Source organism: Furipterus horrens, unplaced genomic scaffold (assembly GCF_987537825.1).
Source record: "Furipterus horrens unplaced genomic scaffold, mFurHor1.1.pri manual_scaffold_3, whole genome shotgun sequence".
Lineage (NCBI taxonomy): Eukaryota > Metazoa > Chordata > Mammalia > Chiroptera > Furipteridae > Furipterus > Furipterus horrens.
Window position 1 is genome coordinate 190,549,107 of NW_028327173.1, and position 25,067 is coordinate 190,574,173.

A 25,067-nucleotide genomic window follows, 5' to 3' on the forward strand; every position below is an offset into this window, starting at 1 on the left:
TTTTTCTTCTGGTTTCTTCTTTGACCCATTGGTTCATTAGGAGTATGGTATTTAATTTCCACATACTTGTGCATTTCCCAGACTTTTCCTACTGTTAATTTCTAATTTTTTTCCATTGTAGTCAGAGTACTTTGTATTATTTCTGTCCTTTCAAATTTATTAAGGTTTGTTTCATGGCATATCATGTGGTCTGTCATGGAGAATGATAGGTCATTGTTAACTCTAAAATTTTATTGTAGCCCTGACCGGTGTGGCTCAGTTGAGTGTTGTTCTGCAAAATGAGAAGTCACTGGTTTGATTCCCGGTCAGGGCATATGCCTGGGTTTCAGGTTCAGTCCCGGTCAGGGCATGTACAAGAGGCAACTGATGTTTCCCTCTCACATTGATGTTTCTCTCCCTCCCTTCCCTGCTCTCTGAAAAAGATTTTATTGTAAAAATATCTTCTCTGAGTGATTATTTTTTCATTGTGTTTCAGATTGTTGTTATAATGAGAGGATTGCCTGGTAGTGGAAAGACACATGTTGCAAAACTTATTCGAGTGAGTATGTGAAAGCCAAAGAATCAAGTGCTTTTTTTATTAGCCACTTATCTTCTTACCAAGCAGAAGTTATCAATACAGATATTTCTCATTTGATCCATTCTGGTTGACTCATGTAATAGATGCTATCCCATATAAATTTTGATTTGCTTTAACAAGTATTTTTGCCTTTGTTTAATTTGAAACCACCAAAGGATTGCATGTCATTCAGCCACAGAAAAAAACTGTAGTGTACACATGCATTAATTTATTTCATAAATTCTCTTTAACTTTCTTGACCACATGATTCTTAGGATAAGGAGGTAGAATTTGGAGGACCTGCACCCAGAGTTCTAAGCCTGGATGATTACTTCATCACTGAAGTGGAAAAAGAAGAAAAGGATCCAGATTCTGGAAAGAAGGTGAAGAAGAAGGTATGGTTACATCCTGATTCATTAACAGTAGTGAAAGGAAAAGTGTGGCATTTTAGAAGACAAAGGAAGACTTTGGTTTTTGAACACAAACTTTAACACTCAGGTGTGAAAGAATGACTACAAAGTCATCTCGGTTCACCTGCTAACCAGGGAAGAGGTTTAGAATGATTCTTTGCTTTTGCTAACTCCATATATCTTTGGGGGGGGATCTCAGGTAATGGAATATGAATATGAAGCTGAGATGGAAGAAACCTATCGCACCAGCATGTTCAAAACTTTCAAAAAGACTCTGGATGATGGCTTTTTCCCCTTCATCATCCTGGATGCCATCAATGACAGAGTTAGACATTTTGACCAGTTCTGGAGTGCAGCAAAAACCAAGGGATTTGAGGTACAGACTTAAAATAGTTTTAGAACACTTTGTGTTATCATGTAAGTGCTGCATTTATTTGCCTGATGGTTATTCATTCTTTCTTAGGTGTATTTGGCTGAAATGAGTGCCGATAACCAGACTTGTGGCAAGAGAAATATTCATGGAAGAAAGCTTAAAGAAATAAACAAGGTGATTTGGGGGAACATAGAAGTTGTCGTATTTTAAACTTCAGTTAGGCTGTTTCATCCCTGTTGTCTGGAAGTTCTTGTTTATCCCCTTTACGTTCAAAATACCTTTCTGCCACCTGCTTCAGTAAGTGTTTCTTATCCATTGTAGAAAAAGGTGGCCTCGCTCTGCCTGCAACTAGTCAGTTAGACTTCACAGTATTAGTGAGTTTGTCTTGGGCGCTCACTTGTTTTCCTTTGAGTTGTTTCCAAAAATAACTTGACCCCCTAAATCTCTCAATAGATGGCCGATCACTGGGAAACTGCACCTCGTCACATGATGCGCCTGGACATTCGTTCTTTGCTGCAAGATGCTGCTATTGAGGAAGTGAGTGTCCTTTGCCTCAGAAGCAGTACCAAAATGACGCTTTTTGTTGTATTTTACCCCTTTTAAGAATACCTGTATCACTGTCATTGAGATTAACCAGTTATTAATATTTTCCCACATTTTCTCTATATTGATATAGTCTCCCTCTCTTCCTCATTATTATTATTACTATTATCACTGTTACTGTGGAACCATTTGAGAGTTAAGTTCCAGGTCTTGTTTCATAACCCTCCACCCCTAAATATTTCAGAGGGTATCCCAAGAACAAGGGCATTCTTTTACAAAACTAGTAATCTGAATTACCTCATATACAGTTTGTATTCAGATTTCACCAGTTATTTCCATAATGTGCTTTTATAACTATTTTTTAAAATCCAGGATCCAGTTCTTTAATATCAAAAATAGTTTCTTAGCCATGTCATTCTTGTGAAAAACAAATAATTTTTGAAGGGTATAGTCAGTTGTTTTGTAGAATTCCCCTCAATTTGAGTTTGTTCTATTATTTCCATCCGATTAGTTTTAGGTTACACGTTAGCAGGAATGCGACAGAAGTGATGTGTCCTCAGTGCATCACATCAGGAGACACATGATGTCAGTTTATTTCACTGTTGGTGATCAAGGTGTTGATCATTTTGTCAGGGTGGAATCTATCAAATTTTTCTCTTTGTAATAAGTAGTCTGTAGGGAGATACTTGAAACTGTTAAATAGTCTGTTCCCCAACGGATTTTTATTCAGTGATAATTCTTGCCTAAATTAAGTATTAATTTGGTGAAAGTAAATCTTTATCATGGAAAAGGAAATAATTTCCTTTTTTAATCAACTGTGTACTTCTGTTTTGTTTGTCCTCCTTCCGGGAATGCGAGTTATCTGTTCAGTGTTGTCACTGTAGTTTTATGCGTTCTCGCCTCCTATGCCACTCGTCCACCCATTTCCTTCTGGCTTCTGCCCCAGCTATTTTCCAGAGACTCTCTCACCAAGGTTTCCATGACAGTGGACAGTTCTCCTGTTGCTTAATTTTGCAGTTACGTATGACATAGCTGACCTTCTTCAAAACATTTTTCTCTTGGCTTCTGTGAATCCACCTTCTCCTGGTTTTCCTTTGGCCATACCTTTTCAAAGTTTCCTTTGTTGGCTTCTCTTGCCCCCCATTCCTGAAATGTTGGAGTGCTTTATTTATCCTAGTCTCCATTTTTATTTTGCACATTCTATGTAAGTAGTCTTACTGGTAGTTTGGATTGCTGCTTACATGCCCATAAAGTTCAGTTATAAAGACTAGACTGCATTTTATCAACACCTTAACAATAATTATATCTGAGTAGAGGTGATTTTATAATCTATCGTTATTTTCCAAATTCTCTACAGAAAAACATATAATACCTTAGTGCATCTCAAACTCAACCTTTCCAATATGGAATTTATCCAAACCTGTTTCTCTTCTAGGGTTCTCTGTATTAATAATTAGACCCACCACTCTGGTGCTATAACCCTCTTTGCATTACTCTTGACTCTTTATTCTTCATTATATCAAAGCGTGACCCTATCCCTCCACCATGTAGTCCGTCCACAGGTCTTGTCAGTTTTAACATAAATGTCTCCCTAATCCATCTACTGTCTGTTTGCATTGCTACCATTCTAGACCAAGCTACTGCCATCTTTTCACTATACCATTTCCTAACATTTTGAAATTTGAATCATATACATGTTTTACTTGATTGGAAAAATACTTAGTAAAAGTTTTAAAAAGAAATCCTAGTAATGTATAGGCATTCAAAACAGATAATTACCAACTTCATAGAAGACTGAAGGAAAATGAAAAGCAGGTATATTATTGTATTTTATCAGTTTTGTTTTGAAGTTTAGGGTGTTAAAAATTACTTAGTATGTAGCAGTGAGACTGTGCTGTCTTGCTCTGGGCAACTGTGCTCATTTCAGATCTCATTGAGGGACCCAACATTTTCCTAAATGTTAACTTAATCTGTTTTCATTATGATTATTGGGGTGGTGTAGGTAGAGATGGAAGATTTTGATGCAAATATCGAAGAACAGAAAGAAGAAAAGAAAGATGCAGAGGAAGAGGAAAACGAACTGGTAGGAGACAGACCAACCACTTTAAATAATGTGTCTCTTTATTAAAATCCTTAGGTGTTTAAATTCAGATCTGTGGTCGGATTATTACTGTTGATATGCACTTTAATGGTAAAAGTTTCCATCATCACCTTCAAGGAGACTTTTGAATACTTTTTACTTTTCTCCTGACCAAAAGAACCCTCTACCATGTTGTTGCAAGAAAATTTGAAGAATGCTTAGAAACTTACCCTTGTACTCACTCATCTATTTGTGGGTGGCTTTAGGGGAGTACACTTCTTAAGAAAATCAATTACATATGAAAGGGCATTCTCACACTCCAGCCGATGTGTGGTACAGCCTACCACGTGTGCATAATTGTCTCTTCTTTGCTATAAGACCTCAAAATTGAGCTTCTGTCAACTGAGGCAGAAGAATTTATTGAATGAGGAGGCAGAGGGTTGCCACAGACTACTGAATTTGTTCTTCTGCATTATATTCTATTAAGTAATGGGGGAAATTATTTGACTGTGTAGGCAATGCATTTTGTTAGGCTGATGAGAGACTTAATGTAGTGTGAGTTTAAAGTTTTGTGCACCTCCTGTAAATGCTTTTGATCATACCTCTTAGAAATGTTTGCTTTACCCTGTCATTCATGAATATGTGACCCACAGCGTTATATTACTTTCCAGTGTTTGCTAAATGAGGTACAGAGATTAGCAATGCCTTGGAATAATGTTGCTTTTTAAATTCAGAGTATTATTTGGTTTATTTAATATTTCAGCCCTTGCTAAAGCTGCTTCTCATATTCTTCTGAAAATGTACAAAGTGAGAACCCTGATTCCTACCTCCCAGAGAATACAGGCTCTTTTAAGTGTGATCCCATTAAACCTATGCATGATATGGAGGACTCTCGGTAGAAACTGTGTGCTTATATAGAGATGGGGCCAACTTCTACCTTTCCAGATTTCATATGTGGATTAAAAAATAAGCTTTAAAGTTAATAGCATTTGAATCTCAGTATGTTTTTTTTTTCTTTAAACAAATTATTTTTCTTGATTAGGTTGTATTTTGACATGTATGAGCCAAAATATAGGCAGGAAATTCACTTAGAGCCCCACGCTGTTCCGGAATATGGCTAATGACCTTACTAGCTGCTTGCAGCGTGTGTCCTAGAACGGGACTGTGTGGGAAGTCTATGATGTTAGCTTTCTGAAGCTCCGTCTTTCTTTTGTGGAGGTTTCAGTTCAGGATTTGGTTCGTAACATCTGATTTGCTTAGGTATAGGTCAAAACTTAGAACTTATAATTTTTTAAAATAAAACACACTGTAATAATATATTTTTACATCAGAAACCTAGCCTTAGGACTCTCCCCTGCTGGACTATCTCTTTTAAATCCAAGTGGCTTAACATTTTAAGCAGTGAGAAGATGATGTAGTTTTAAATAAGAACAGGGTGGTCCCAGCAGGGGGAAATAAATGTACATGTTTTGCTTATCTTTGTTATAAAACTTCTCTTAACCCATTCAAAATTGCAGAATCCAGATCTTCTACTGTTGGGTTTTATTTCAAGAGTAAAAGATGCTTGGAGAATTTTAACTGAAGGGTTAAGAGCAAGTCTCGTGTCATTCAGACCATTTTAATGACATTCTCAATAAACTGCATTTTTTTCCTACTCTGTACTGATTACTAAGCTGGATGAAAGCCAGACTTTTCTTGCTTAAGAGAATGGGGGTTGGGGTGAGCAGTCATTGGTTTGATATTCTGCCTTCATTAGTGCTTCAGTGAATCTAGTTGATGTGACTCAGAATTTAACAATTATTCTAGTGATGCTTAAGTTTTCAGATGACTTTTGAAGTATAACGTGTACAAATTTCATTAACACCATCACTTCAGCATAGCTTCGTCTTGGTTTGTTCTTAAAATATATTTGAAAAAGATGGTATAATTTGTAAACCTGAAATACTGCCTAATGAGTTAAAATTGAATTATTAGTCTGGCTTAAAGACTAGAAATGTATAATACCTATAGGCTTCCTGGAAGAATGATGATGCTCTATTACTCTTACACAGAAACTACTGCCATGAAATGTTCAACATACATTGCAAATTACCTGTGTGTCAGTCTGTTCTATGAACTTGAACACTCCTAATAGTCGAGAGATATATTGATTCTTAAAAGATGCTGACACCTTTGATGAATCTGTTCTACATAATAAGGTCTAGTATTAAAGTTTGGTATATTAAGGTCTAATAAAGAACAGAGTCTAAATAAAGGAAAAGGGTAATCATAATAAATTACATGGAAAAAGCATACACTTACTTGCCAGGTGAATAAACTGAAAGGATTACTACATAGTTAAATAGGTATGTTGGGAAGTTTGAAAATATTATGGGATTTTGTTTGAAATAAACCACCCAGTCATTTTATTAAATAACATGTAAACTGCCTGTGGAGATTTCTGGTTTTTTATGTAATAGGAAAATGTAATTTTAGAAGACATCAGAAGTAACAATCAGTTTTCAACTTATGAAAAAGAAATGCTCTGGAATTGATTTCACTAAAATTAGCCTTTGTAAGATCTGCTGCTAAATGTATGGAGTCATTTAAAAATGAAATCGAACTTCATAGTTGTATTCAGTGATACCAAGTTTTCTCCTTTCTTTTGAGTATTTAAAATTATGCTGGACTATAAAGTAACTGTCTTGAAAAACACTCTGTACCTCATGGCTATTATCACTTGAGAATAGCAGTTGATATGAGAAAATAACCTAGCTAGCTATTATAAATCCTCTGTTACTCTGAATGATATTAATATTAGCACAATAACTACTGTACATTCGTGCCTCATTTACTATACAGCCGTTCAGACTGCAGTTGTGTATCTCGAACTGTAGCTGCCTCAAAGCGCCTTCATGATACTATTCTGAAGTGACTACTCTGAAACCTAGGCAGTAAAGATTTATGAATTTGGTAATTCAGTTTCTTCAGAGATAATGAGACTGTGTTTTCCCTACGGATATATTTATAACTAGTGAGTGGAAACTGTATCCATTCCCAGTTTTAATGCTTTTCCAGATCAAAAGTGATATGCATGTATGTGTCTCTTTCTAACCCTTCGAGCTTCTCTCTGTGTACGATTTAGGGTTACATTCCGAAAAGCAAATGGGAGATGGACACATCTGAGGCAAAGCTAGGTGGGTATTTCCTTTTTCCTGTTTTTATATGTCATACCTGATGGTAATGGTCATAGATCTGCTGTAAGAAGAATCAATTTCCCTAAAGTTCTGCTTAAACCAGGATTTTTGGCCTACCTTACATCCGCAGTCTATTTTGCTAGTTTTCAGTTTAATAGTTATATCTTGTGACAGAATGAAAGAAGTGTATTTAAAAGAACTACCTTCAATACCACTTGAAGTTTTTAGAGTAAGTGGAGATATATGATAAATTTAGTAATAAAATGCTGTCACTTCTGAAATTCGTTCTTTCATATTAATCAGAAATGTTAGTACCGATGAGAATTCTGGTTTTCTAAAAGAATATTTAACTGCAGTCCAAAGTTGAACCAGATTGTGAGTACTTTGGGTAGAAATGATAGTAATAATAAAATTGAAGCTTAAAAATTAATTAAAAGGCAATTATTTTCCTTGTATAATAAATTAAGAGTTTCTGGGTGGGGTGTGGTAGGTACATAATTTAGGTTTTTGAAGAGCCTGCTTTATAAGATTCTACTTATATTTTCCTTCAACTTGCCTTTAGTGCCAGATTATAAGGTAAACTGGTTAAAATGATTATCTAAATCAAAAATTAGAATTGCTTAGTGTGAAGTTACCTGCCAAGCAGAAAATCATGCATATCCAATGGATTTTCCTCCAGTATTTCAAAATGTTTTTTCTTTTTCTTTTTTTTTTCTGTTTTTACCTTACTTAAAGTGAACCATTTAACATGTGGATTAAGATATGTTAATAAATAACCTAAGAAAACGTGATAAGGACTTTTTGAGAAGATTGACCATACTAATGTACAAAGTAGGCTGTCAGTCTTTGTGTTTCTCTTCCTGGTATCCTGCTATTATTCCAGAACAGAGTAACCATCTAAATATCATAAATTCATAGAACAAATTGGAGTCATTTAGCTGCTTCACTGTTTGGGACACACTGTCTATGTTTCTGACATCAGAGGGGTGCATTTTACATACAGTGTCATAGGCTATGCCTTTTATTTTGCCCAACTGATCATGTTTGCAAATGATGTTGACCAGTTCCTATCTTAAAAGATAGTTCCATAAACTGAAATATTACTATATTATTGGGATAGTTGCTTTGTTGTAAAGTCCAGAATTTTTTTTCTAATGTATGTCATGTAAAAATTATATGTGGTTACTAGTCTTCCCTTTGTGGGAAATCTTAATAATAACCAACTGTCTCCTTCCCTAAACTTTTAAAGAATTTGTAAGTGTTTAAACACAACTAAATATGTAGGAAAATAACCACCACAGCTTACTTTTAATAATAATGCTTTAGATCTGTTTATTTTGACATTAGATTTAAGAATGTTGGAAGTTCTGTACTTTTAGGATAACATGTAAGACTGTAAAGATCATGTTTCTTTTTTTCTGCTTCTCTACACAGTGTTTATATTTTGGGGCATGGAGAGATCATAAAGCATCAAAAAGGATTGTAAAAGTGATAAATATGTTAGCTAAGCATATATCCAGAGGTTTATGGTCTAGGATAATGTGTTTTTAAACTTGAACCTATTTTCTATTTTCCTGTCTTAATTTTTAAAGAGAAAGGAAAATAGAATTTAGTAATAATTTTTAAAAATATGCTATTCATCTTGGTATTGCTTTCTGGAAAAATTTTTGCCTATCATTTGCTTCTCAGGAAACACATTTTATACAAATTTAGTGTATTTTAAAGACAGAATGTTACACGGTAAATTCCAGAAATGGATTTGTTAAGTAAACCATTTCAATTAAAGGCACTGAAGATCTAGTAATCAATATGGAAAGTAAACTATAACATGTTTGCAGTTGGATTTTTGTTTATTTTTAGTAAGAGTGACATTGATGTTTTATATAATGACTTGCTTCTTGCACCACTGCATTATCTTGAGAGCTAATCTACCTGAGGAGAAAGACACTTTGAGTGTGAGCACTCTTAAAAGTGCTTGCTTCTTTGAGAATGGCTCATGGAGCCAACTAAAAAGAAGATTCTTCTCTATAATACAAGGATCTTCATTAGAGAATTAGCCTATTTTATGTTGCCTTCCTTATTATAACAAATTTCATAAATTTGATTACCAAGTACAGTTTATTTTTCTGAGTTTGCCAACATTCTTAAGTCACTCTTGGTAACATGGTTATGCTGGATGGAAACATATTAAGCTCTAGCAGTGTCACATTGAGCCAGAAGAGCTGAATTTGTAACTGAGGAATTTTGATTCACAAATGAGTCTGCCAACGAGAAAATACTCACCTATACCCTTTCAAGGAGTGGGTTAAATCTCATTGCAGACTCTTGATGTATGTTCATGAAGTACAGTATGCAGTTCAGCCTGTGTGGAGTGTTACAAATCAGAAGTGGTGTCATTTTAGAAACATTCAGAACTGGCTGGCACTACATCTGCATGGGTGTTGTAGAGTTGTTGAAAACTTCCTGTGTTCCCCTTGTGCTGCACCTGACTCCTTTGCATCCGGGACCCGGGCACCCTGATGCACATCAGATGCTGGAAAAATTTAGCCTTGAAGCGACTTAAATTCCAATGACATGATTTAGGTTTCTGCATATCAAGTTCTTTTGTTTTTCTCATCTCCGTCATTTGTCTCTGGTTATGAGTTAGTGAGTGTTGGCCCTTCGTGTGGCAGGCAGTTTCATCTCTTCACAATTGGGATGCAGTTATGGTTTGTAGAGGCACATAACTTCTGTATGTTCACTAGGAACAAATTTCCAGAAACATCATTTATTTAGAAAATACATAGATGTATCTAATTTTTTTTTTATTTTGCATTATAATAGTATATACTGTTTTGAAGATGTGTTAAAATTCTGTGACCGGTCAAGTTGGATACTTAAACCTTCCTCTTCATCTTAAAACTTCATCTTTTGAAACTCAAACCTCTGAAAATCATTAGTAGTATGAGTGTATTGGACAGCAGTTGTCTTCTGTAACTAATGCCCCAGATTCCTCTTCCCTCACCTTATGCCATACATCTGTGTGCTTGGGTTTCCAGGATGCTGTGTGGAAGAGGTATGAACCTTTCTTCAGCCCCAAGAAGGAAACTTTAAACATGTCGTGCACAATCAAATTTCAAATTAAACATTGCAAACAAGGGTGTTCAGACTAAAACACATGTTCTGAACTTCCATGTTGCCAGCATGGGACTCCTTGGTCTGTAACTCCTGTCACATACACAGTGTGTAAGGAAAAGTTCTTGCAGTTCGGTTTTCATGCTGCCCTTTGGCATTGCTGCTTGCCCATGCTTTGTTCTTGAAATTGTTACATGAAACTTTCCTTTGAAGTATGTTAATGTCAAAGTTCATCTTATTAAGTTTGGAAATCCTTTGAGGTTTAATTAATAATTATATGGGAGCTTCCTACTCTTCTGGTAATACTGTACATTGTTGAACTGAGAACAGTTTTATTGTTCCTGGGACTTCATTGGTTTTATAATACTGTGTCCCTGTACAATCAAGAGGTCACTTCTTTAAGATCCTGTATAATATGGCCTGTCATATACATGTAGATAGAACCATTTGGTACAGCATGTGATTTACAGAGGTTAGGAGACTGTTTCTGTTTAACTCATCCATGTTAAAAGTCTTCCAAAGTGAAGTGATAAAAATTTCTTGAGTTTTGTAAAGTGTTATAGTTTGCCTGGTTGGATTTTTAAATAATACCACTTTTATGGGGGAAGGGTTTAGAAAATAAAAACTTGGCCAAGTATGCAAATCTTACTGATTTTTGTAACCTAAATAGTATGGTACAGTTAGTTTTGTGTGAAACTTTTACATTTGAAGCATAAGCTCACCCTCTCTCCTGCCACTGCTTCCATTGTACTTTCCATATCAAGTTCTCTCCCACTTGGTGCCTAAAAGATTTCTATTATATATACTCTTCGCCCTTTATGGAGTTCAATGAAGTATGATAATTGAGTGTTTCTGAAGTTTGTAAATTTTCCTTTATTGACCTGCTTAATAATAGTGTGTTTGTATAACTATAGATGGTTCAAAAGTTTAGAGCTTCAATGTAACTAAAATATATAACTCATAGTATCTCACATATAGAATTCAAAATCAGTATTACCAACCAATAAAAAAGATCACACATTTCATCGTGTGTTCTTGAAGACACCTGAACTTGTACCTCGTAATTTCTGAATTGGTAATTCCTTTTCATCTAATTCATTACAGTTTGGGAGCCTTGGAAAGCCTAGCCCCCTCAGATTGAGGATTCCGAAAGAAAATTCAGATCTGGTCACTTTGGCTAACTAGCCCTTAGCATCAAAAAGTTCAATTGTACTACATAGTATAACCAAAGAAAGTTGTGATGTTGCTGTCATCTTACTCATAAACATTAACTCATGGTGAATCTTCTCACAGAGGTCAAAATCCCAAGAAACTGTTAATCTAAAACCTTTTAAAACATTAGCTTGGCTCATTAAGTTCTTGGTACTCCCTGCTTTTCATATGACACAGTATCACACATGCTTGCAGATCAAATGGGTGCTGTTAATACTGTGTTAGAGGGAAAAAGAACGGAACAACTTGGTTTTGTAAAAAACCCAACTTTGCATTTTCCTTCAGAACATAAGCGTTGAAGTGTTGTGATTTGGGAGTGGTGGGTGGAGACAAGTGCCATTCTTGCTCTGTCCGTATTTGTTACTTAAACCAACGTCATCATGTAATGGATGCCAGTATGAACACCAAATAAATAGTGGAAATTCTACGGAATTTGATATTATCTCAGCCGAGAAGATGCTTTGGATCTGCAAGAGATGCTGCTCTCAAAAGTGTGGATGTGTCCTCTGACAGTGTTCCAGCCTTCTTCCCCCTTGTTTGTGTCTTGTGCGCAAACCCACACTCTGCCTTAATGCTGCGGCTCTGTGTTTGTCCTTCAGACAAGTTGGATGGCTTGAGGACTGGCACTAAAAGGAAGCGTGACTGGGAAGCAATTGCCAGCAGAATGGAAGATTATCTGCAGCTCCCCGATGATTACGACACGCGTGCTTCTGAGCCTGGGAAGAAGAGGGTAAGAGACTTCGTCACTAACTGCCAAGAGATGAAGGACCCGTTTGGGCATCTGGTTTTAGAAAGTTATTGACAAATAATCTCGTGAATGCTATTTTTTAGAGCAATTTAGTTTACTCTATATTATATTACACTTCAGAAAAATGAGTCAGACTTTATAAATTATCAGGTCAAAATGTACAAGTAACTTAAAAGTGGAGAACAGAAATGGCTAGCATGTTGTCAACCTTAAAGGACTTTGGAGTGGCCACTTGTGCCATTTTGTCCTGGGGCAAAAGAACCAGGTGCAGAGAAGAGTGTTCAAGAGCATCTCTGCGACTTCTTAATGGATTAGATGTAGAGAGTCCAGGAGGGGATAGAATCAAGGGTGACTCTTCAGTTTCTGGCCATAAGCACTGCATGTATGTGATGCCACTTACTGAATTAGAGAAAAACTGGTGGAGTCGTAACTTTGAGAGGGAAAAATCAGAAGTTCAGTGAGTGACCAGTTAAGTCCGAAATGATAGTAGGACTCAGGACTCCAAAATTTAGAAGTATAGATAGAGTAGTACATTGTTAAATGATACAAAGAAGACAAGTAAATTGGAAACAGAAAATAAACCACTGAATTTGGCACATGGAGATAATTGATGATTGATCAATAATCAGTCAAGTTTTCTTAACAGTTGAAGCACAAAAGAAGTTTTGCTATAAAAGGGAGCAAAGGAATAAAGTTAGAGAGGTCTTCCACATAGATGTCAAATTCAGTAAAAGTAATATTTGTATTTATCCTTTAAAACAACATAACAAAGCACAAGGGGTCATATTAAATATGATCTGCATAAACCTTTTCCAGATAATCAGTCTTGATCTTTCTATATAAGTACCTACTCAAATGACTTTCTAGTTAGCCATCGTTTGGTTGTACTATCAGTGATTTATCCAGTCCCTTATTGATAGATAATTATGCTGTTTTCATTTTATTGGTAATACTGTGGTGAAAGTCATGGTGTACAAGGTCTGTCCAGAAGGTATCCATCCATGTAATATGAAAAAGAGAGGGATTTATTGAAGAAGGTACAAGATACAAGAAACACTGTACATAGGACAATGATGCCTCAGTCCCCTTCAAAGTAGACACCTTGGGACCTCACACAGTTCTCCCAATTGCCTTCAGCTGCCCCATCATATATTCCTGAATCTCACTGATGGTCTGAAATCTCTTCCCTTTCAAAGGTGATTTTAGTTTTGGGGAAAGCCAGAAGTCACGACGCACCAAATATGGGCTGTAGAGAGGCTGAGTTACATGGGTGATTTGATGTTGCACAAAAAAACTGTACAGGAGGTGATGTGTGAGCAGGCGCATTGTCGTGATGAAACTGCCAATCACCAGTTGCCCACAGCTGCAGCCTTCTGAGTCATTTGAATAGTTTCTGCAGAGAAATGCTCAAGCTTAATGCAAAATTTGATGCAGATTCGTTGCTCTACTCAGTCGACTATTTTGAATGCCACAGCCACACAGTACACATGCTTGCTGAACGGCGTCTACTGCCTCCACTGACTAGTACAATGAAGTTGTCACTGTTCATGCCTGTGCATTCCAGTCCACTGTCCTTGGCTGCCAGGTTACATTGATGTTGTGCAAACCATTCTCCTTATATTAACAATGGCTGGACTTTTTCCGGACAGACCTCGTATATGTCTTGGCATTTCTTTGAAAGTATATCCCTAGGGTGGATTTTTAGCACTAAAGCTGCAAGCTCATAGAATATGATTTATCATTTCTGACAGATATTGTGAGATTGCTTTCCAGAAAGGTTACATCTATTTATACACCCACATGTAAGTAAATACCTATTTTTCCACACTTGCCCCTGCAGTGCTGTAACCAAACATTTTAACTTTTCACAATCTGATAAGTGAAAAAAGGTATCTCATTTTACATTTCTTTAATTAAGATTGAGGTTGTTTGTCATTTCTTTATACATCATTGCTTTTTCATGAATTTCCTCAGTACTTTACTAATAAAAGAACATTTAAGAGGATAAAACTTCATTATGGTGGATACCATTACAGAGAACTCCAGGTTTCAAAGTTCTTTCACATGCTTCACAGTCCCTAGGTCCCCCCTTTGTCTATGTGGCTTCAAGGGATGGGGAAGGGAGATCTGATTAGTGGCCTTCTTTATGTGCTGAGCTCCACCCAAGGACTACTTGTATTGGCACCTGCTGTTCCAGTTTTAAGGTTCGGGTAACAATAGAAGTAACTCTTCTTGGGGATGATAATTTGGTATAGTTCTGGTAACTGAGTAATCTCAAATGAGAAATATTTTTCTCTAGTTTATTTTTAGTCCAATAACTATCACCCTCTTCAATAAGGAGTTTGTGATTCCATGTAATTTATTTTGTAAATTAGGTGGGCTGAGAACTGAGCTGTGCAATCCTAGTTCTTTAAAAGTGACCCCACTTTAACTCTCCTCCTTTGCGTCAGTCCCTCATTTCAAATAGTTTTTAACTCTTAAACCACCAAAGTCAACATCAGAGCACCAGGAGATCCTACAGGTAGCAAGAAATGCACAATTCATTATTCATTTCTTTCCTAGACTCTGTTGATTTTTAGTACTCAGCTTTTTACAAATACCAGGCGAGTTTCTGGGATTAACTTCCACTATATGAAATGGTCATTCAGTAGAATCAGTCATATTAGAATTTTACCAAAAGGGTTAGGTTTTAAAATAGGATTTATTTAAAAATTTTTCACTTTCACCATGGCTGGTGTGGCTCAGTGGATTGAGCACTGGCCTGCGAACCAAAGCGTCGCCAGTTCAATTCCTAGTCAGGGCACATGCCCGGGTTGCAGGCCAGGCCCCCAGTAGGGGGCATGCGAGAGGCAGCCTATCGATATCTGGCACAGTGCTGTTTCTCTCCCTCTGGAAAAGTAAATTAAATTTTTTTAAAAGTGTCATTTTCTTAGTTGGGTATAAAATAGTAGCTCAAGTAGACTTTCACTTTATTTCTTTGATGACTGTGGAAGGTGAACCTATCCCTTGTTGTGTTTGCTGAACTCATTCATTTTAGAGCTATTTTTAGTGACAATGGATGAAATATGTGTACCTCAGCACTTTCTGTGTTAGCGAAAATTTTTTTGTACTATAACATTTTTAATAGTTAACATAAATGGCCAAAATGTTGAGATTGTAAATCTCAATAATAGTACCTCTAGGAAAATCAGAAGAGACACTGACCTTTAAAAAGCCATTTCTAGCTGAAGTCATTATTCTGTAGGTGCTGCCCAGCGATGCCACAGGAGGGTAGACAGAGGGGACTGTGTGCCTGGATTTTATTCTGTGTGTAGGGGAAGGATTCAAAGCAGATGAGAGTCACAGCTGCGTATTTTAAGGAGATCACTAGCAAAATGGACTGAGGGAGTGGAAACATAAGTGGAGATTCACGCTCTACTTCAAGTTAAAAAAATGAGGTCAGTGAACTAAAAAGGAGTGACAGAGGAGTCAGAAGGGATGGGACTGAGGCAACAGCTGAACTGTTTGGGAGCTGGAATGGTTAGGACCTGGTGACTGACTAGAGAGTTCTTTCTCTAACTTGAGATATATGTCTTTCTCCAATTCTTCCACTTATTTTCTAGTTTTTTCAACTCCTGTTTCATGTTAGTTATCCTATCCTTTAGAGTATCCAAAGAGGGGCAAAGCCTTTTGCATATTTATTTTTCCTGAAGCCCAACCCTAATGCTATATTCTTTCTAGGTGAGATGGGCAGACCTGGAGGAGAAGAAGGACGCAGATAGGAAAAGGGCCATAGGTTTTGTGGTCGGACAGACTGACTGGGAGAAGATCACAGATGAAAGTGGTCACCTGGCTGAAAAAGCCCTCAATCGAACCAAGTATATATGAGACGTAGTTCTCAAATGGAGTCTTTGTTCCTCTAAGGTAAGGATACATAGTCATATAAGTAGCCTACTGTGTGGTGGTTTTGAAGGGTTTGAGATAAAGTAGACAGCATGCTTTGTTAAAAATGCTTCACTTCCTGTATTTTCTGGTTCTAAAAGAGTAAGTATGTGCTAGTTGCCAACATGTACAGAACATTATTCTAAAAGGAAGCAATTTTCTGAAACCTGGCTCACTTTAAAAATATAAGACTTAAGAAAAGCCTGGATTCTGTAGATTTGTGAAAGAGTGGAGTGACGAGATACTAAGGTCTACTGAACTTGCTGGTTCTTTCCTGGCATGACAGCCTTTTCTTTTCTTTCCAGATGGTTCGCTTTGAGGTGATCTGAAGCCAAGGCCTCCTGGATCTTCGTTGTGTGTCACCTTCCTTCCACGTTTCAGTTTTTGTTTTGTTTCTACTGCTTTAGTTTTTAAAGTTCTCCAGTGTCCCCAAGACGTATTAGGATCTTGCTGTACCTAAGCAAGAAATTAAAATTTTAAACTATTTTGGGGAGGGTGGGAATGATAGGTTAACTGCTGAAAACAGGTGGGGATCTGCTGGATGATTCCAACAGAAAACGTTTTCTCCACCGTACAATCTCACGGACGACCTCTGTCATCATTGCTTTGTGGCTGTTTTTGTTTTTTACTGTATGTAACTGGTAGCTGATTGTACTAGAATTAAAAACAATAAAACTTTCATGATAAAGCCAATGAGATTCATGGGCTATAGAGCATGGGCCCCTTTCTCTTATTTTCTCAATTTTATTTTTATTGCTTTTTTAATATGGTATAGTCTAATTACATCCTAACCAAACATCCCCAAACCTCTTTCCCATTGAAGATTATATAGCTCAGCGATACCATAGCACATATTGTAACACAAGGCTCAGTGACGTTCGGAACACTCATCTTTATTTTATTGGTGGTTTCTTTCTCTATATTTTAAAGACCAGTACAGACCATTTTAAATATTCGTTTGTTGCCTGGAGCACATCCGTTCTGTAACATGATTTATTTTATTATTTTGGTCCTTTCTCTATTCCTTCCTCTCTTCTTTCCTTCCTCTTTATACTTTCTCCCTTGATGCTGTTATGTTTTTATTTTCCCTGCTCTGACTTCCGACATGTGATGGACAGACTTGATGTACTCCGTGGAACCCAGGAGCTTACAGCCTTACTGCTGATCTTGAATTGTTGATTTTTTAATCCCAATCTCAGGGAAGGAGTACGGAGATGCAGAGCCCTCTGGCAGGCAGCCTTTAAGCCTGTCAGGTTTTCAGGTTCTTGCCAGATTGCTCATGATTGGAAAATTGGAAAGCATGGCCTCCTGCACAGAATTTCCTCTCTTGTCGATAGTTCCAGGTGGAACCTTGGAACATACAGAGCTAAAACTAAAATATCATTCCTATGTAATAACAGGAAAGGAGCTATTTTCCCCTTTTTCATTCTGCAAAGAAAAAGATGTCATTTTCTGGCATAAGAGAAGACAGAGAAGAGCCTACTTCCTCAAACACCATTTTTACTTTGTAATCCAACTCAGCAAGTTGTGAATTTGTTCACAAAAGGGCTTGAATATTTTGAAATCTTTGCTTTTGGACTACAGACAAAAAACCTCTTAGTTTTATGACCTACATTAATTACTGTGTATAGAGATAATATTTGAATAGTATTGTTTTGGGTTCGAGAACTTGAAATTATAGTACTGAAGACTAACTTACAGGAACTCCTGACAACTTTCTGTATTTTATCCTCCCTGAAATTCTGAATGTTACATGTAAGAAGCTTTAAGTTCACTAATAAGTCAATATTAAATTTGCTACATTAACTCCCACTGTTTGTAGTATTTAACAAGCTACTTTGATTGCATTTTGGCCGACAGTACATCTGTACATACTGATATTTTTCAGCCGCCTTTATTGTGTTGAGCAAAGGTACATTACAAGATAGCCAGTAGAATTATTGTTTGTAAAAAGACCCACAGAATGTGTTCTCGAGTTCAGAAGAAAATGGAGGAATATATGTTCTTACAGAAAATGTTTTACTTTCAGTCTTTGTTACCTTTTTATGTTATGACAGGCAGTGTTCAGAATGCCAATGAAACAAGAAGTAGTAATCCTATCAATGTAGACTTCCAGTCAAGATGGCGGCATAGGTAAACACAGCTCGCCTCATCGCAAAACCACATCAAAATTACAACTAAATTGTAGAACAAACATCAGTCAAAACTATCAGAATGGAGTTGAAGGGAAGTCAACAACTATGGAATTAGGAAACGACATCCATCCAGACTGGTAGGAGGGGCAGAGACGCCAAATGGGCTGGTCCCACATCCACCTGTGGTGGATAAAAATTCGGGAGGGATATCTTGGGAGCAAGGAGTCCCAGCCCCAGGCCAGGGTTCCAGTGCCAGGAAGATAAGTCCCTATAACTTCCGGTGGCAAAAAACAGCAGGGATTGAGTCAGTGGAAGAAACTTGTGGAGTCCCAAGCAGTCCACACACGGGCTTATTCAGACTCACTCTGAGCCCAAGCACCAGCGCAGCAGCTTGAAAGGCACAAGTGACATACAGGGAGGATCTGAAGTGTCTGGCTTGAAGGCGAGAGCTGGGAGACAGTTTTCTCCCAGACAGAAAGGTAGCCAGAGGCCATTGTCCCTTTTCTAAGCCCTCCCCTGAAAGGGCCATAGTCCACAGTTGGGTACCATATCTAAGAGTCTCATCAACCTTGCTAACACTGTTCACCCTGTCCGGGAGATCCCCTGAGGCTCTGTCTCAGCCAATTTGCAGCTGTTAACAGTGGCCTTTCCATATGAATGGCTGGTCTTGGTTCATGTTTCACAACTTCCTAAGTCATCTCAAACAAGCAACAGCTGGCTTCAGTGAGCCCCCAACCCCTGTACATCTTGCTTAGTGGCCCCAGGCCTGGTGTTAGTAGCAGCCAGCCTAGGTTCACAGCTTGGCTTTATCTGGGAACTCTCAAGCCCAGCACAAGTAGCAACCATCTCAGATTGCTTTATAGCTCAGATAGGGTGGCCCCAAGCAAAACAGGTGGGGGCTGACTTGGCCTGTACCACCCAGGAAACCCCAGGGCCTGCACGCCCAGTGGACAGCTACAGACCATGTCAGAGCACCACCACGCCACCCCTGCTCAGCTGATCCTCTGCAGAGGATGGAGGTTGGTGGTCAGTGGTCACAGCCAATACTTGCAGCTGACTGGCCTAGGTAAATCCCTCCCAGTGATCTGCCAACAGAAACCAAGTCTCAACTGCAAGAGGAGGTTGTACTTAGCCACATGAAGGACACATTTCAAGTATCCAGCTTGGGTGTTAGTGGAGGCTGTGCCACTGGTCCCTACTGGACACATATTATATTGGGCCATGATACTAAGGGAGTCATAGCAGCTCTACATAATACATAGAGACAAACACTGGGAGGCTACCAAAATGAGACAAAGAAACATGGCCCAAATGAAAGAACAGATAAAATCTCCAGAAAAAAACATAAACAAAATGGAGATAAGCAATCAGATGCAGAGTTCAAAAATTTTTAAAAGGATGCTCAAGGAACTTAGGACGTCAACAGCACACAAAAAAAGATGCACTAATTGAAATAAAGAACAATTTACAGAGAAACAACAGTAGAGTGGATGAAGCAGAGAATCAAGTCAATGATTTGGAACAAAAGGAACAAAAAAAACAATCAGAACAAGAAGAAGAAAAAGATTCCCCCAAAATGAGAGGATTAGGAGCCTCTAGGACAACTTCAAGCATTCCAACATTCGCATCATAGTAGTGCTGGAAGGAGAAGAGAAAGAGCAAAAAATTGAAAATCTGTTTGAAAAAATAGTGAAAGAAAACTTCCCTAATTTGGTAAAGGAAATAGACATGCAAGTCCAGGAAACAGAGAGTCCCAAACAAGGTGGGTGCAAAGAGGGCCGCTCCAAGACACATCAAAATTAAAATGCCAAAGGTTAAAGATAAGGAGAGAATCTTTAAAGCAGCAAGAGAAAAGAAATTATCTACAGGGGAGTTCCTGTAAGATTTTCAGTTGATTTCTCAAAAGAAACTTTGCAGGCTAGAAAGGATTGGCAAGAAATATTCAAAGTCATGAAAAGCAGGGGCCTACAGCCAAGATTGCTCTACCCAGCAAGGCTATCATTCAGAATTGAAGGGCAGATAAAGAGCTTCTTGGACAAGAAAAAACTAAAGGAGTTCATCATCACCAAACCATTATATGAAATGTTAAAGGGACTATTTAGAAAAATGCAGATCAAAACTATGAACAATAAAATGGCAATAAATACATTATCTGTCAACAATTGAATCTAAAAAACAAAGTAAGCAAACAAGAAGAGCAAAGACAGAATCATGGATACAGAGAGCATTTTGATAGTTGCCAGATGGGAGGGGGATGTAGGGAAATGGTGAAGAGGTGAGGGGATTGAGAAGTACAAATAGGTAGTTGCAGAATAGCATGGGGATGTAAAGTACAGTATAGGAAATGGAGTGGGGATTACCTGAGTGAGTGGAGGTTGCTGTGGAGGGTGGCAAAGGGGAAAAATTGGGACAACTGTAGTAACATAATAAAGTACAATGAAAAAATCTCTCATTGTAGTCCTGGCTAGTGTGGCTTGGAGCATCATCCTGTAAACCAGAAGGTCACGGATTTGATTCCCATTCAGGGCACATGCCTATGTGCCAATTAAGCCTCCAGTTGGGACGCAAACTAGATGCAACTGGTTGATGTTTCTCTCTCTCTTACTCCTTCCCCCCGCCTAAAAATATCAATAAGCGTGTCCTTGGGTGAGAATTTTTTTTAAAATCTTCCGCTCTGGCTGGTGTGACTCAGTGGATTGAGCACCAGTCTGCAGACCGAAAGATCTCCAATTCAGGTCAGGGCACGGGCCTGGGTTATAGGCCAGGTCCCTAGTTGGGGACATGTGAGAGGCAGTCGATTGATGTTTCTCTGACACATGAATGTTTCCTTCTCTTCCTCCCTTCCCCTCTGTCTAAAACTTTTTAAAAAAATCTATCAATGTAATCTATAGTAACAGTCTAAAGAAAATTACGTGATTGTACCAATGCAGAAAAAGCACTTGACAAAATTCACCATCCAATCATGATTTAAAAATTAAACTTTCAGAGAAATAGAAATAAGGGGAAACTTCCTGAACTTAACGGCAAAAGACTGAATGTTTTCCACCATAAAATCAGGAAGAAGACAAGACAAGACTCATGACTCTTAATTCAACAAGTTCTAACCAGTGCAGTATGGCAAAAACAAAACGAAGGAAAGTGGTAATTGCCCATTAATTTCTTTAAATTTATCATGATTTTGCCTTGCAACCATGGCTTTGTGTGCGTGGTCTTGTGTCAAGAGGTGCTGGGAAAGAGTGAGCAGAGTCAAAAGTGGCCTCTGCCGATTGTTACAAGAGACGGATTAAAATGGCCTTAGGGAATGAACATAGAATACATAGCAAATAACCTCGATGAAAGGAGATTAATGAAATAGAGAATGTCATTTGGTGTTTGACTTTGCTAGTCCAATGTGAGACTTAAGAAATTCTTGAATTTGTATTATCACTAGAAGCAGAATAGAATAAAAAGTCCAAGAATATGTTGGAGAAATTTGGTGTAGGTGGAAAATGTCTTTGGAATACAAAGAACTAAGCTTGAGTTATATTTATTTGCTATCATTTTACTGTTATGTTATTAACATTATTTCCCTTATCATCTCAGAAAACTGCTTGGTACGTGTTTTAAAATTTGTGTTTTAATCACATTATTTAAAATCTTGTGGTGGCTGTGTCTTAATACAAAATAGTCTGATTCGGGGGCAAGTTCCTGATACCTTTAACGTTTCAGATCTTTTAAACTAAATGTAAAACTTCTCACTTCAGCTCTTCAACTCTCCTTGTAAACTCCCTGTGCATGTCACTTGGTAGGTAAGACACAGAAACTTTACTATTTGGGAATCACTTATATAGGGTTAGGTTGACATAGTCAAAATAATGTGGCTGATTACAGAGATCAAAAGCTGTCATGTGCCCTGGCTGCTGTGGCTCAGTGGACTGAGCATCAGCCTGCGAGCCAAGTGTCGCAGGTTCGATTCCCAGTCAGGGCACATGACTAGGTTGCACCTCAGGTCCCCAGTGTGGGGCGCGAGTGAGAGGCAACCACACAGTGATGTTTCTCTCCCTCTCTCCTTTCCCCTCTCTCTAAAAATAAGTAAATAAATTATATTAAAAAAAATTTTTTTTAATAAATTTTTAAAAAAGCTTTCAATAATACACAGTAATCTGTCGACCCTTATTTGATTCACATAATTTTCTAGAAGTTTGAATCTGATTGAGATCAATGATTCATTCAGAAGTGCATTGACAAAGATAAAATCTTAAATTTTCTAGATGGATTTATTTCCCTAGTGAAAGAACTCTGATTGTTGACTGGGCAAACCAAAGTAAGTGCCATCTCATGTGGAGGCCAGGAATGAATTCTGAATGGGATTGACTGAACATTTCAACTGAGATATTTTTACTTTGAAAGCCCCTCGGGTTTTTGTTAAGTATCATATCCTTCTAACTATACAAGTTGTAGGTATTTTAATAATCATGGTTTTCTACAGCATGACTTCTAAGACTGTAAAAACAACAGGTTGTCACCCTTTTTTCCCCTTTATAATAGTATGTCTTCGATGTCATTCGGATCATTTATAGAACATTACCATTCTCATTCCTTCCTGCCCCATCTCTCCCTTTTACACCCTTCTCCCCTTTTCCTCTTCCCCCGTTTTCTAACTTTTCCAGAGGTACCTTTTTTTTTTTATATGCTTTATTGATTATGCTGTTACAGTTGTCCCAATTTCTTTTCCCTTTGTTCCCCTCCACCCAGTGGACATCCTTCCCTCCAGTTGTCGTCCCCCCCTTAGTCAATGCCCATTAGTTGTTCTTCTCAACATCTTCCTGTCTACTCCTCTCCCTCCTACTATGCCACCGCCAGCACAGCTTGACCTCTCCGCCCCGGCTTTGCCCCTTCTACCTGTCTAGACGAGCACCACTTCTTTATAAGTTCATATGTTGGACTTCCGTTTATTTTCTGGAACTTCTGGTTATTTCTGGTCTTGTGGTAATTGTATTCCTTCTTAGTTGTAGAGGGAGACAGAGCATGTCAGTCTAGGCCTCCATCTTGGCCGAAGTCTCCTGTGTGTGTTTGCCTCCCTGTCTTAAGTAGAGCTGTCACTCCAGAGGTACCTTCTTATTGTAAGGAGTTTCACTGAAAATTTTTATCAATTGTTTCATCTGTATTTCTGTTCTTTTTATGGCATGGAATATATATTGTGTGAGTGTGTTTGTATACAGTATGTAGGTTTGTGTATCCACCCCCATCTTCTCCCACTCCCACCCCCATCTCTAACCCTTGGCAACTAGTAACCTGTTCTCCATTTTTATAATTTTATAGTTTAAGGAATGTTATATAAATGAAATCAAATAGCATGTAACCTTTTGGAACTGGCTTTTTGGCTTTTTTCACTTGGCGTAATTCCTTTGACATTCTTTCAAGTTGTTATATATATCAATTTTTTGTTCCTTTTTATTGCGTTCCATCCCAATCTCTTAGAGCTGCAGAATGTTATGTCTTTACCATAATTTACCAGGTCTCTATGATGGGTATTCATGGTGTCTTTTATCTTTTATAACTTGTAAATTTCATATATTCTCATCACTCTGCCACGTCTTATACTTGCCTAATTTCTAGCAGTGAAGGAACACAAGTGATGGCATCCTTCACGTAGACAGCCTCAGTGACAGGTACTTAAGAACCAGCACAGTGCAGCAATGAACTATCAAGAGATGACAGTAATGGAATGGCAAAAGGCAATCTTTCCTGGTAAATGCTCCATGATAGGATTCTGACAAAGCAAAGAACCATGATGTGTCTTAGAGCAGGGGTCCCCAACCCCTGGTATGGGCAGCGAGTGAAGCTCACCTAAACTTCACCTCATGCTGTGCACCCCCACCCGCACCCCCTCTCCCACAAAACTGGTCCTTGGTCCCAAAAAGGTTGGAGACTGCTTTCTTAGAGAGCCAGAGCGGCAAGACTGATGATGGTTTCCTGGTCACTCATGACCGAAAGTCGGGAAGTTAGGCCACTGGCATCTGTACCAGCATATTTATGCACCTGCACCTCAGTTACTGCTCTGACCTCACTCCCCAGGCTCCGTTGCTCTCACATTAGACCCTAGTCAAGGAGCATCCTTGTGACTGGGGCTGAGCTTCTGTAGTTGTGGACAATTCTCTGCCTGCCAGCAGGACCTTGCATTTGTGATCCTACAGAGAGCCTTTGGATTTGATGGTTTACTATGTAGGGAAAGACTTGACTTTGAGTCGTCTACTTAAGAAGCTTGACCTTTCCACTAAATATTCACATTCTTGTTTTTTGACAATGTTGATCTAAATTACAGATCTCTGTCCTATGATACTGAAGAAATGAAATAATATCTTCCACCATAACCTGAAATCCCACTCTCAGAGGTGTTATTTCTGACAGTGAGGTCCTGTTTCTTGACTAGGTATGTCTAATGTGTATTTCTTTTACAGCATCTAGCTCAGTGCATTATTCATCTATCTGTAGAGTGAATAAATAGAAGGACATCTCCTATGTGTATGGCAAGGTAACAAACTGAGGCAAAGGGTGTAGGCTATGGCAGACTTGAACAGGTGGAGGCAGCACCTGCTCAGCAGCAGCAGATTGTTGCCACGTTGAGAGGTGGGTTTTGTGTTGCCAGATTCTCTGGGTTTTCAAGAAAAGTGAGAGACCTGGATTTTGTGTGTGTGTGTGTGTGTGTGTGTGTGTGTGAGAGAGAGAGAGAGAGAGAGAGAGATCATCAGTGTTTTCAGCACCAGGAACTTTTTTGGGGTTGTTTTTTTGTAAGTGCTTTGGCCCACACAGCCTGCCT

At 38.1% G+C, this 25,067-nt stretch overlaps 1 protein-coding gene across 3 annotated transcripts in view; it reads left to right on the top strand.

The window, feature by feature from the left end:
- YLPM1 (YLP motif containing 1) overlaps window positions 1-16,826 on the top strand; it is a 59,183-nt gene extending 42,357 nt beyond the window's left edge. Inside the window, exons 12-21 of one of the 3 annotated variants that reach the window (XM_090271167.1) lie at window positions 476-538; window positions 832-951; window positions 1,166-1,342; window positions 1,430-1,513; window positions 1,793-1,876; window positions 3,885-3,965; window positions 7,087-7,138; window positions 12,064-12,194; window positions 13,964-14,014; window positions 15,933-15,995. In XM_090271167.1, the coding sequence (XP_090127293.1) occupies window positions 476-538; window positions 832-951; window positions 1,166-1,342; window positions 1,430-1,513; window positions 1,793-1,876; window positions 3,885-3,965; window positions 7,087-7,138; window positions 12,064-12,194; window positions 13,964-13,972 (801 nt within the window). In that variant the 3' untranslated portion in view covers window positions 13,973-14,014; window positions 15,933-15,995. Of the gene's footprint in view, window positions 1-475; window positions 539-831; window positions 952-1,165; window positions 1,343-1,429; window positions 1,514-1,792; window positions 1,877-3,884; window positions 3,966-7,086; window positions 7,139-12,063; window positions 12,195-13,963; window positions 14,015-15,932; window positions 16,116-16,438 lie in introns of those variants that run through there. The other 2 variants (XM_090271166.1, XM_090271169.1) reach the window with 2 other exon arrangements.
- The last annotated feature ends 8,241 nt before the right edge of the window (window positions 16,827-25,067 follow it).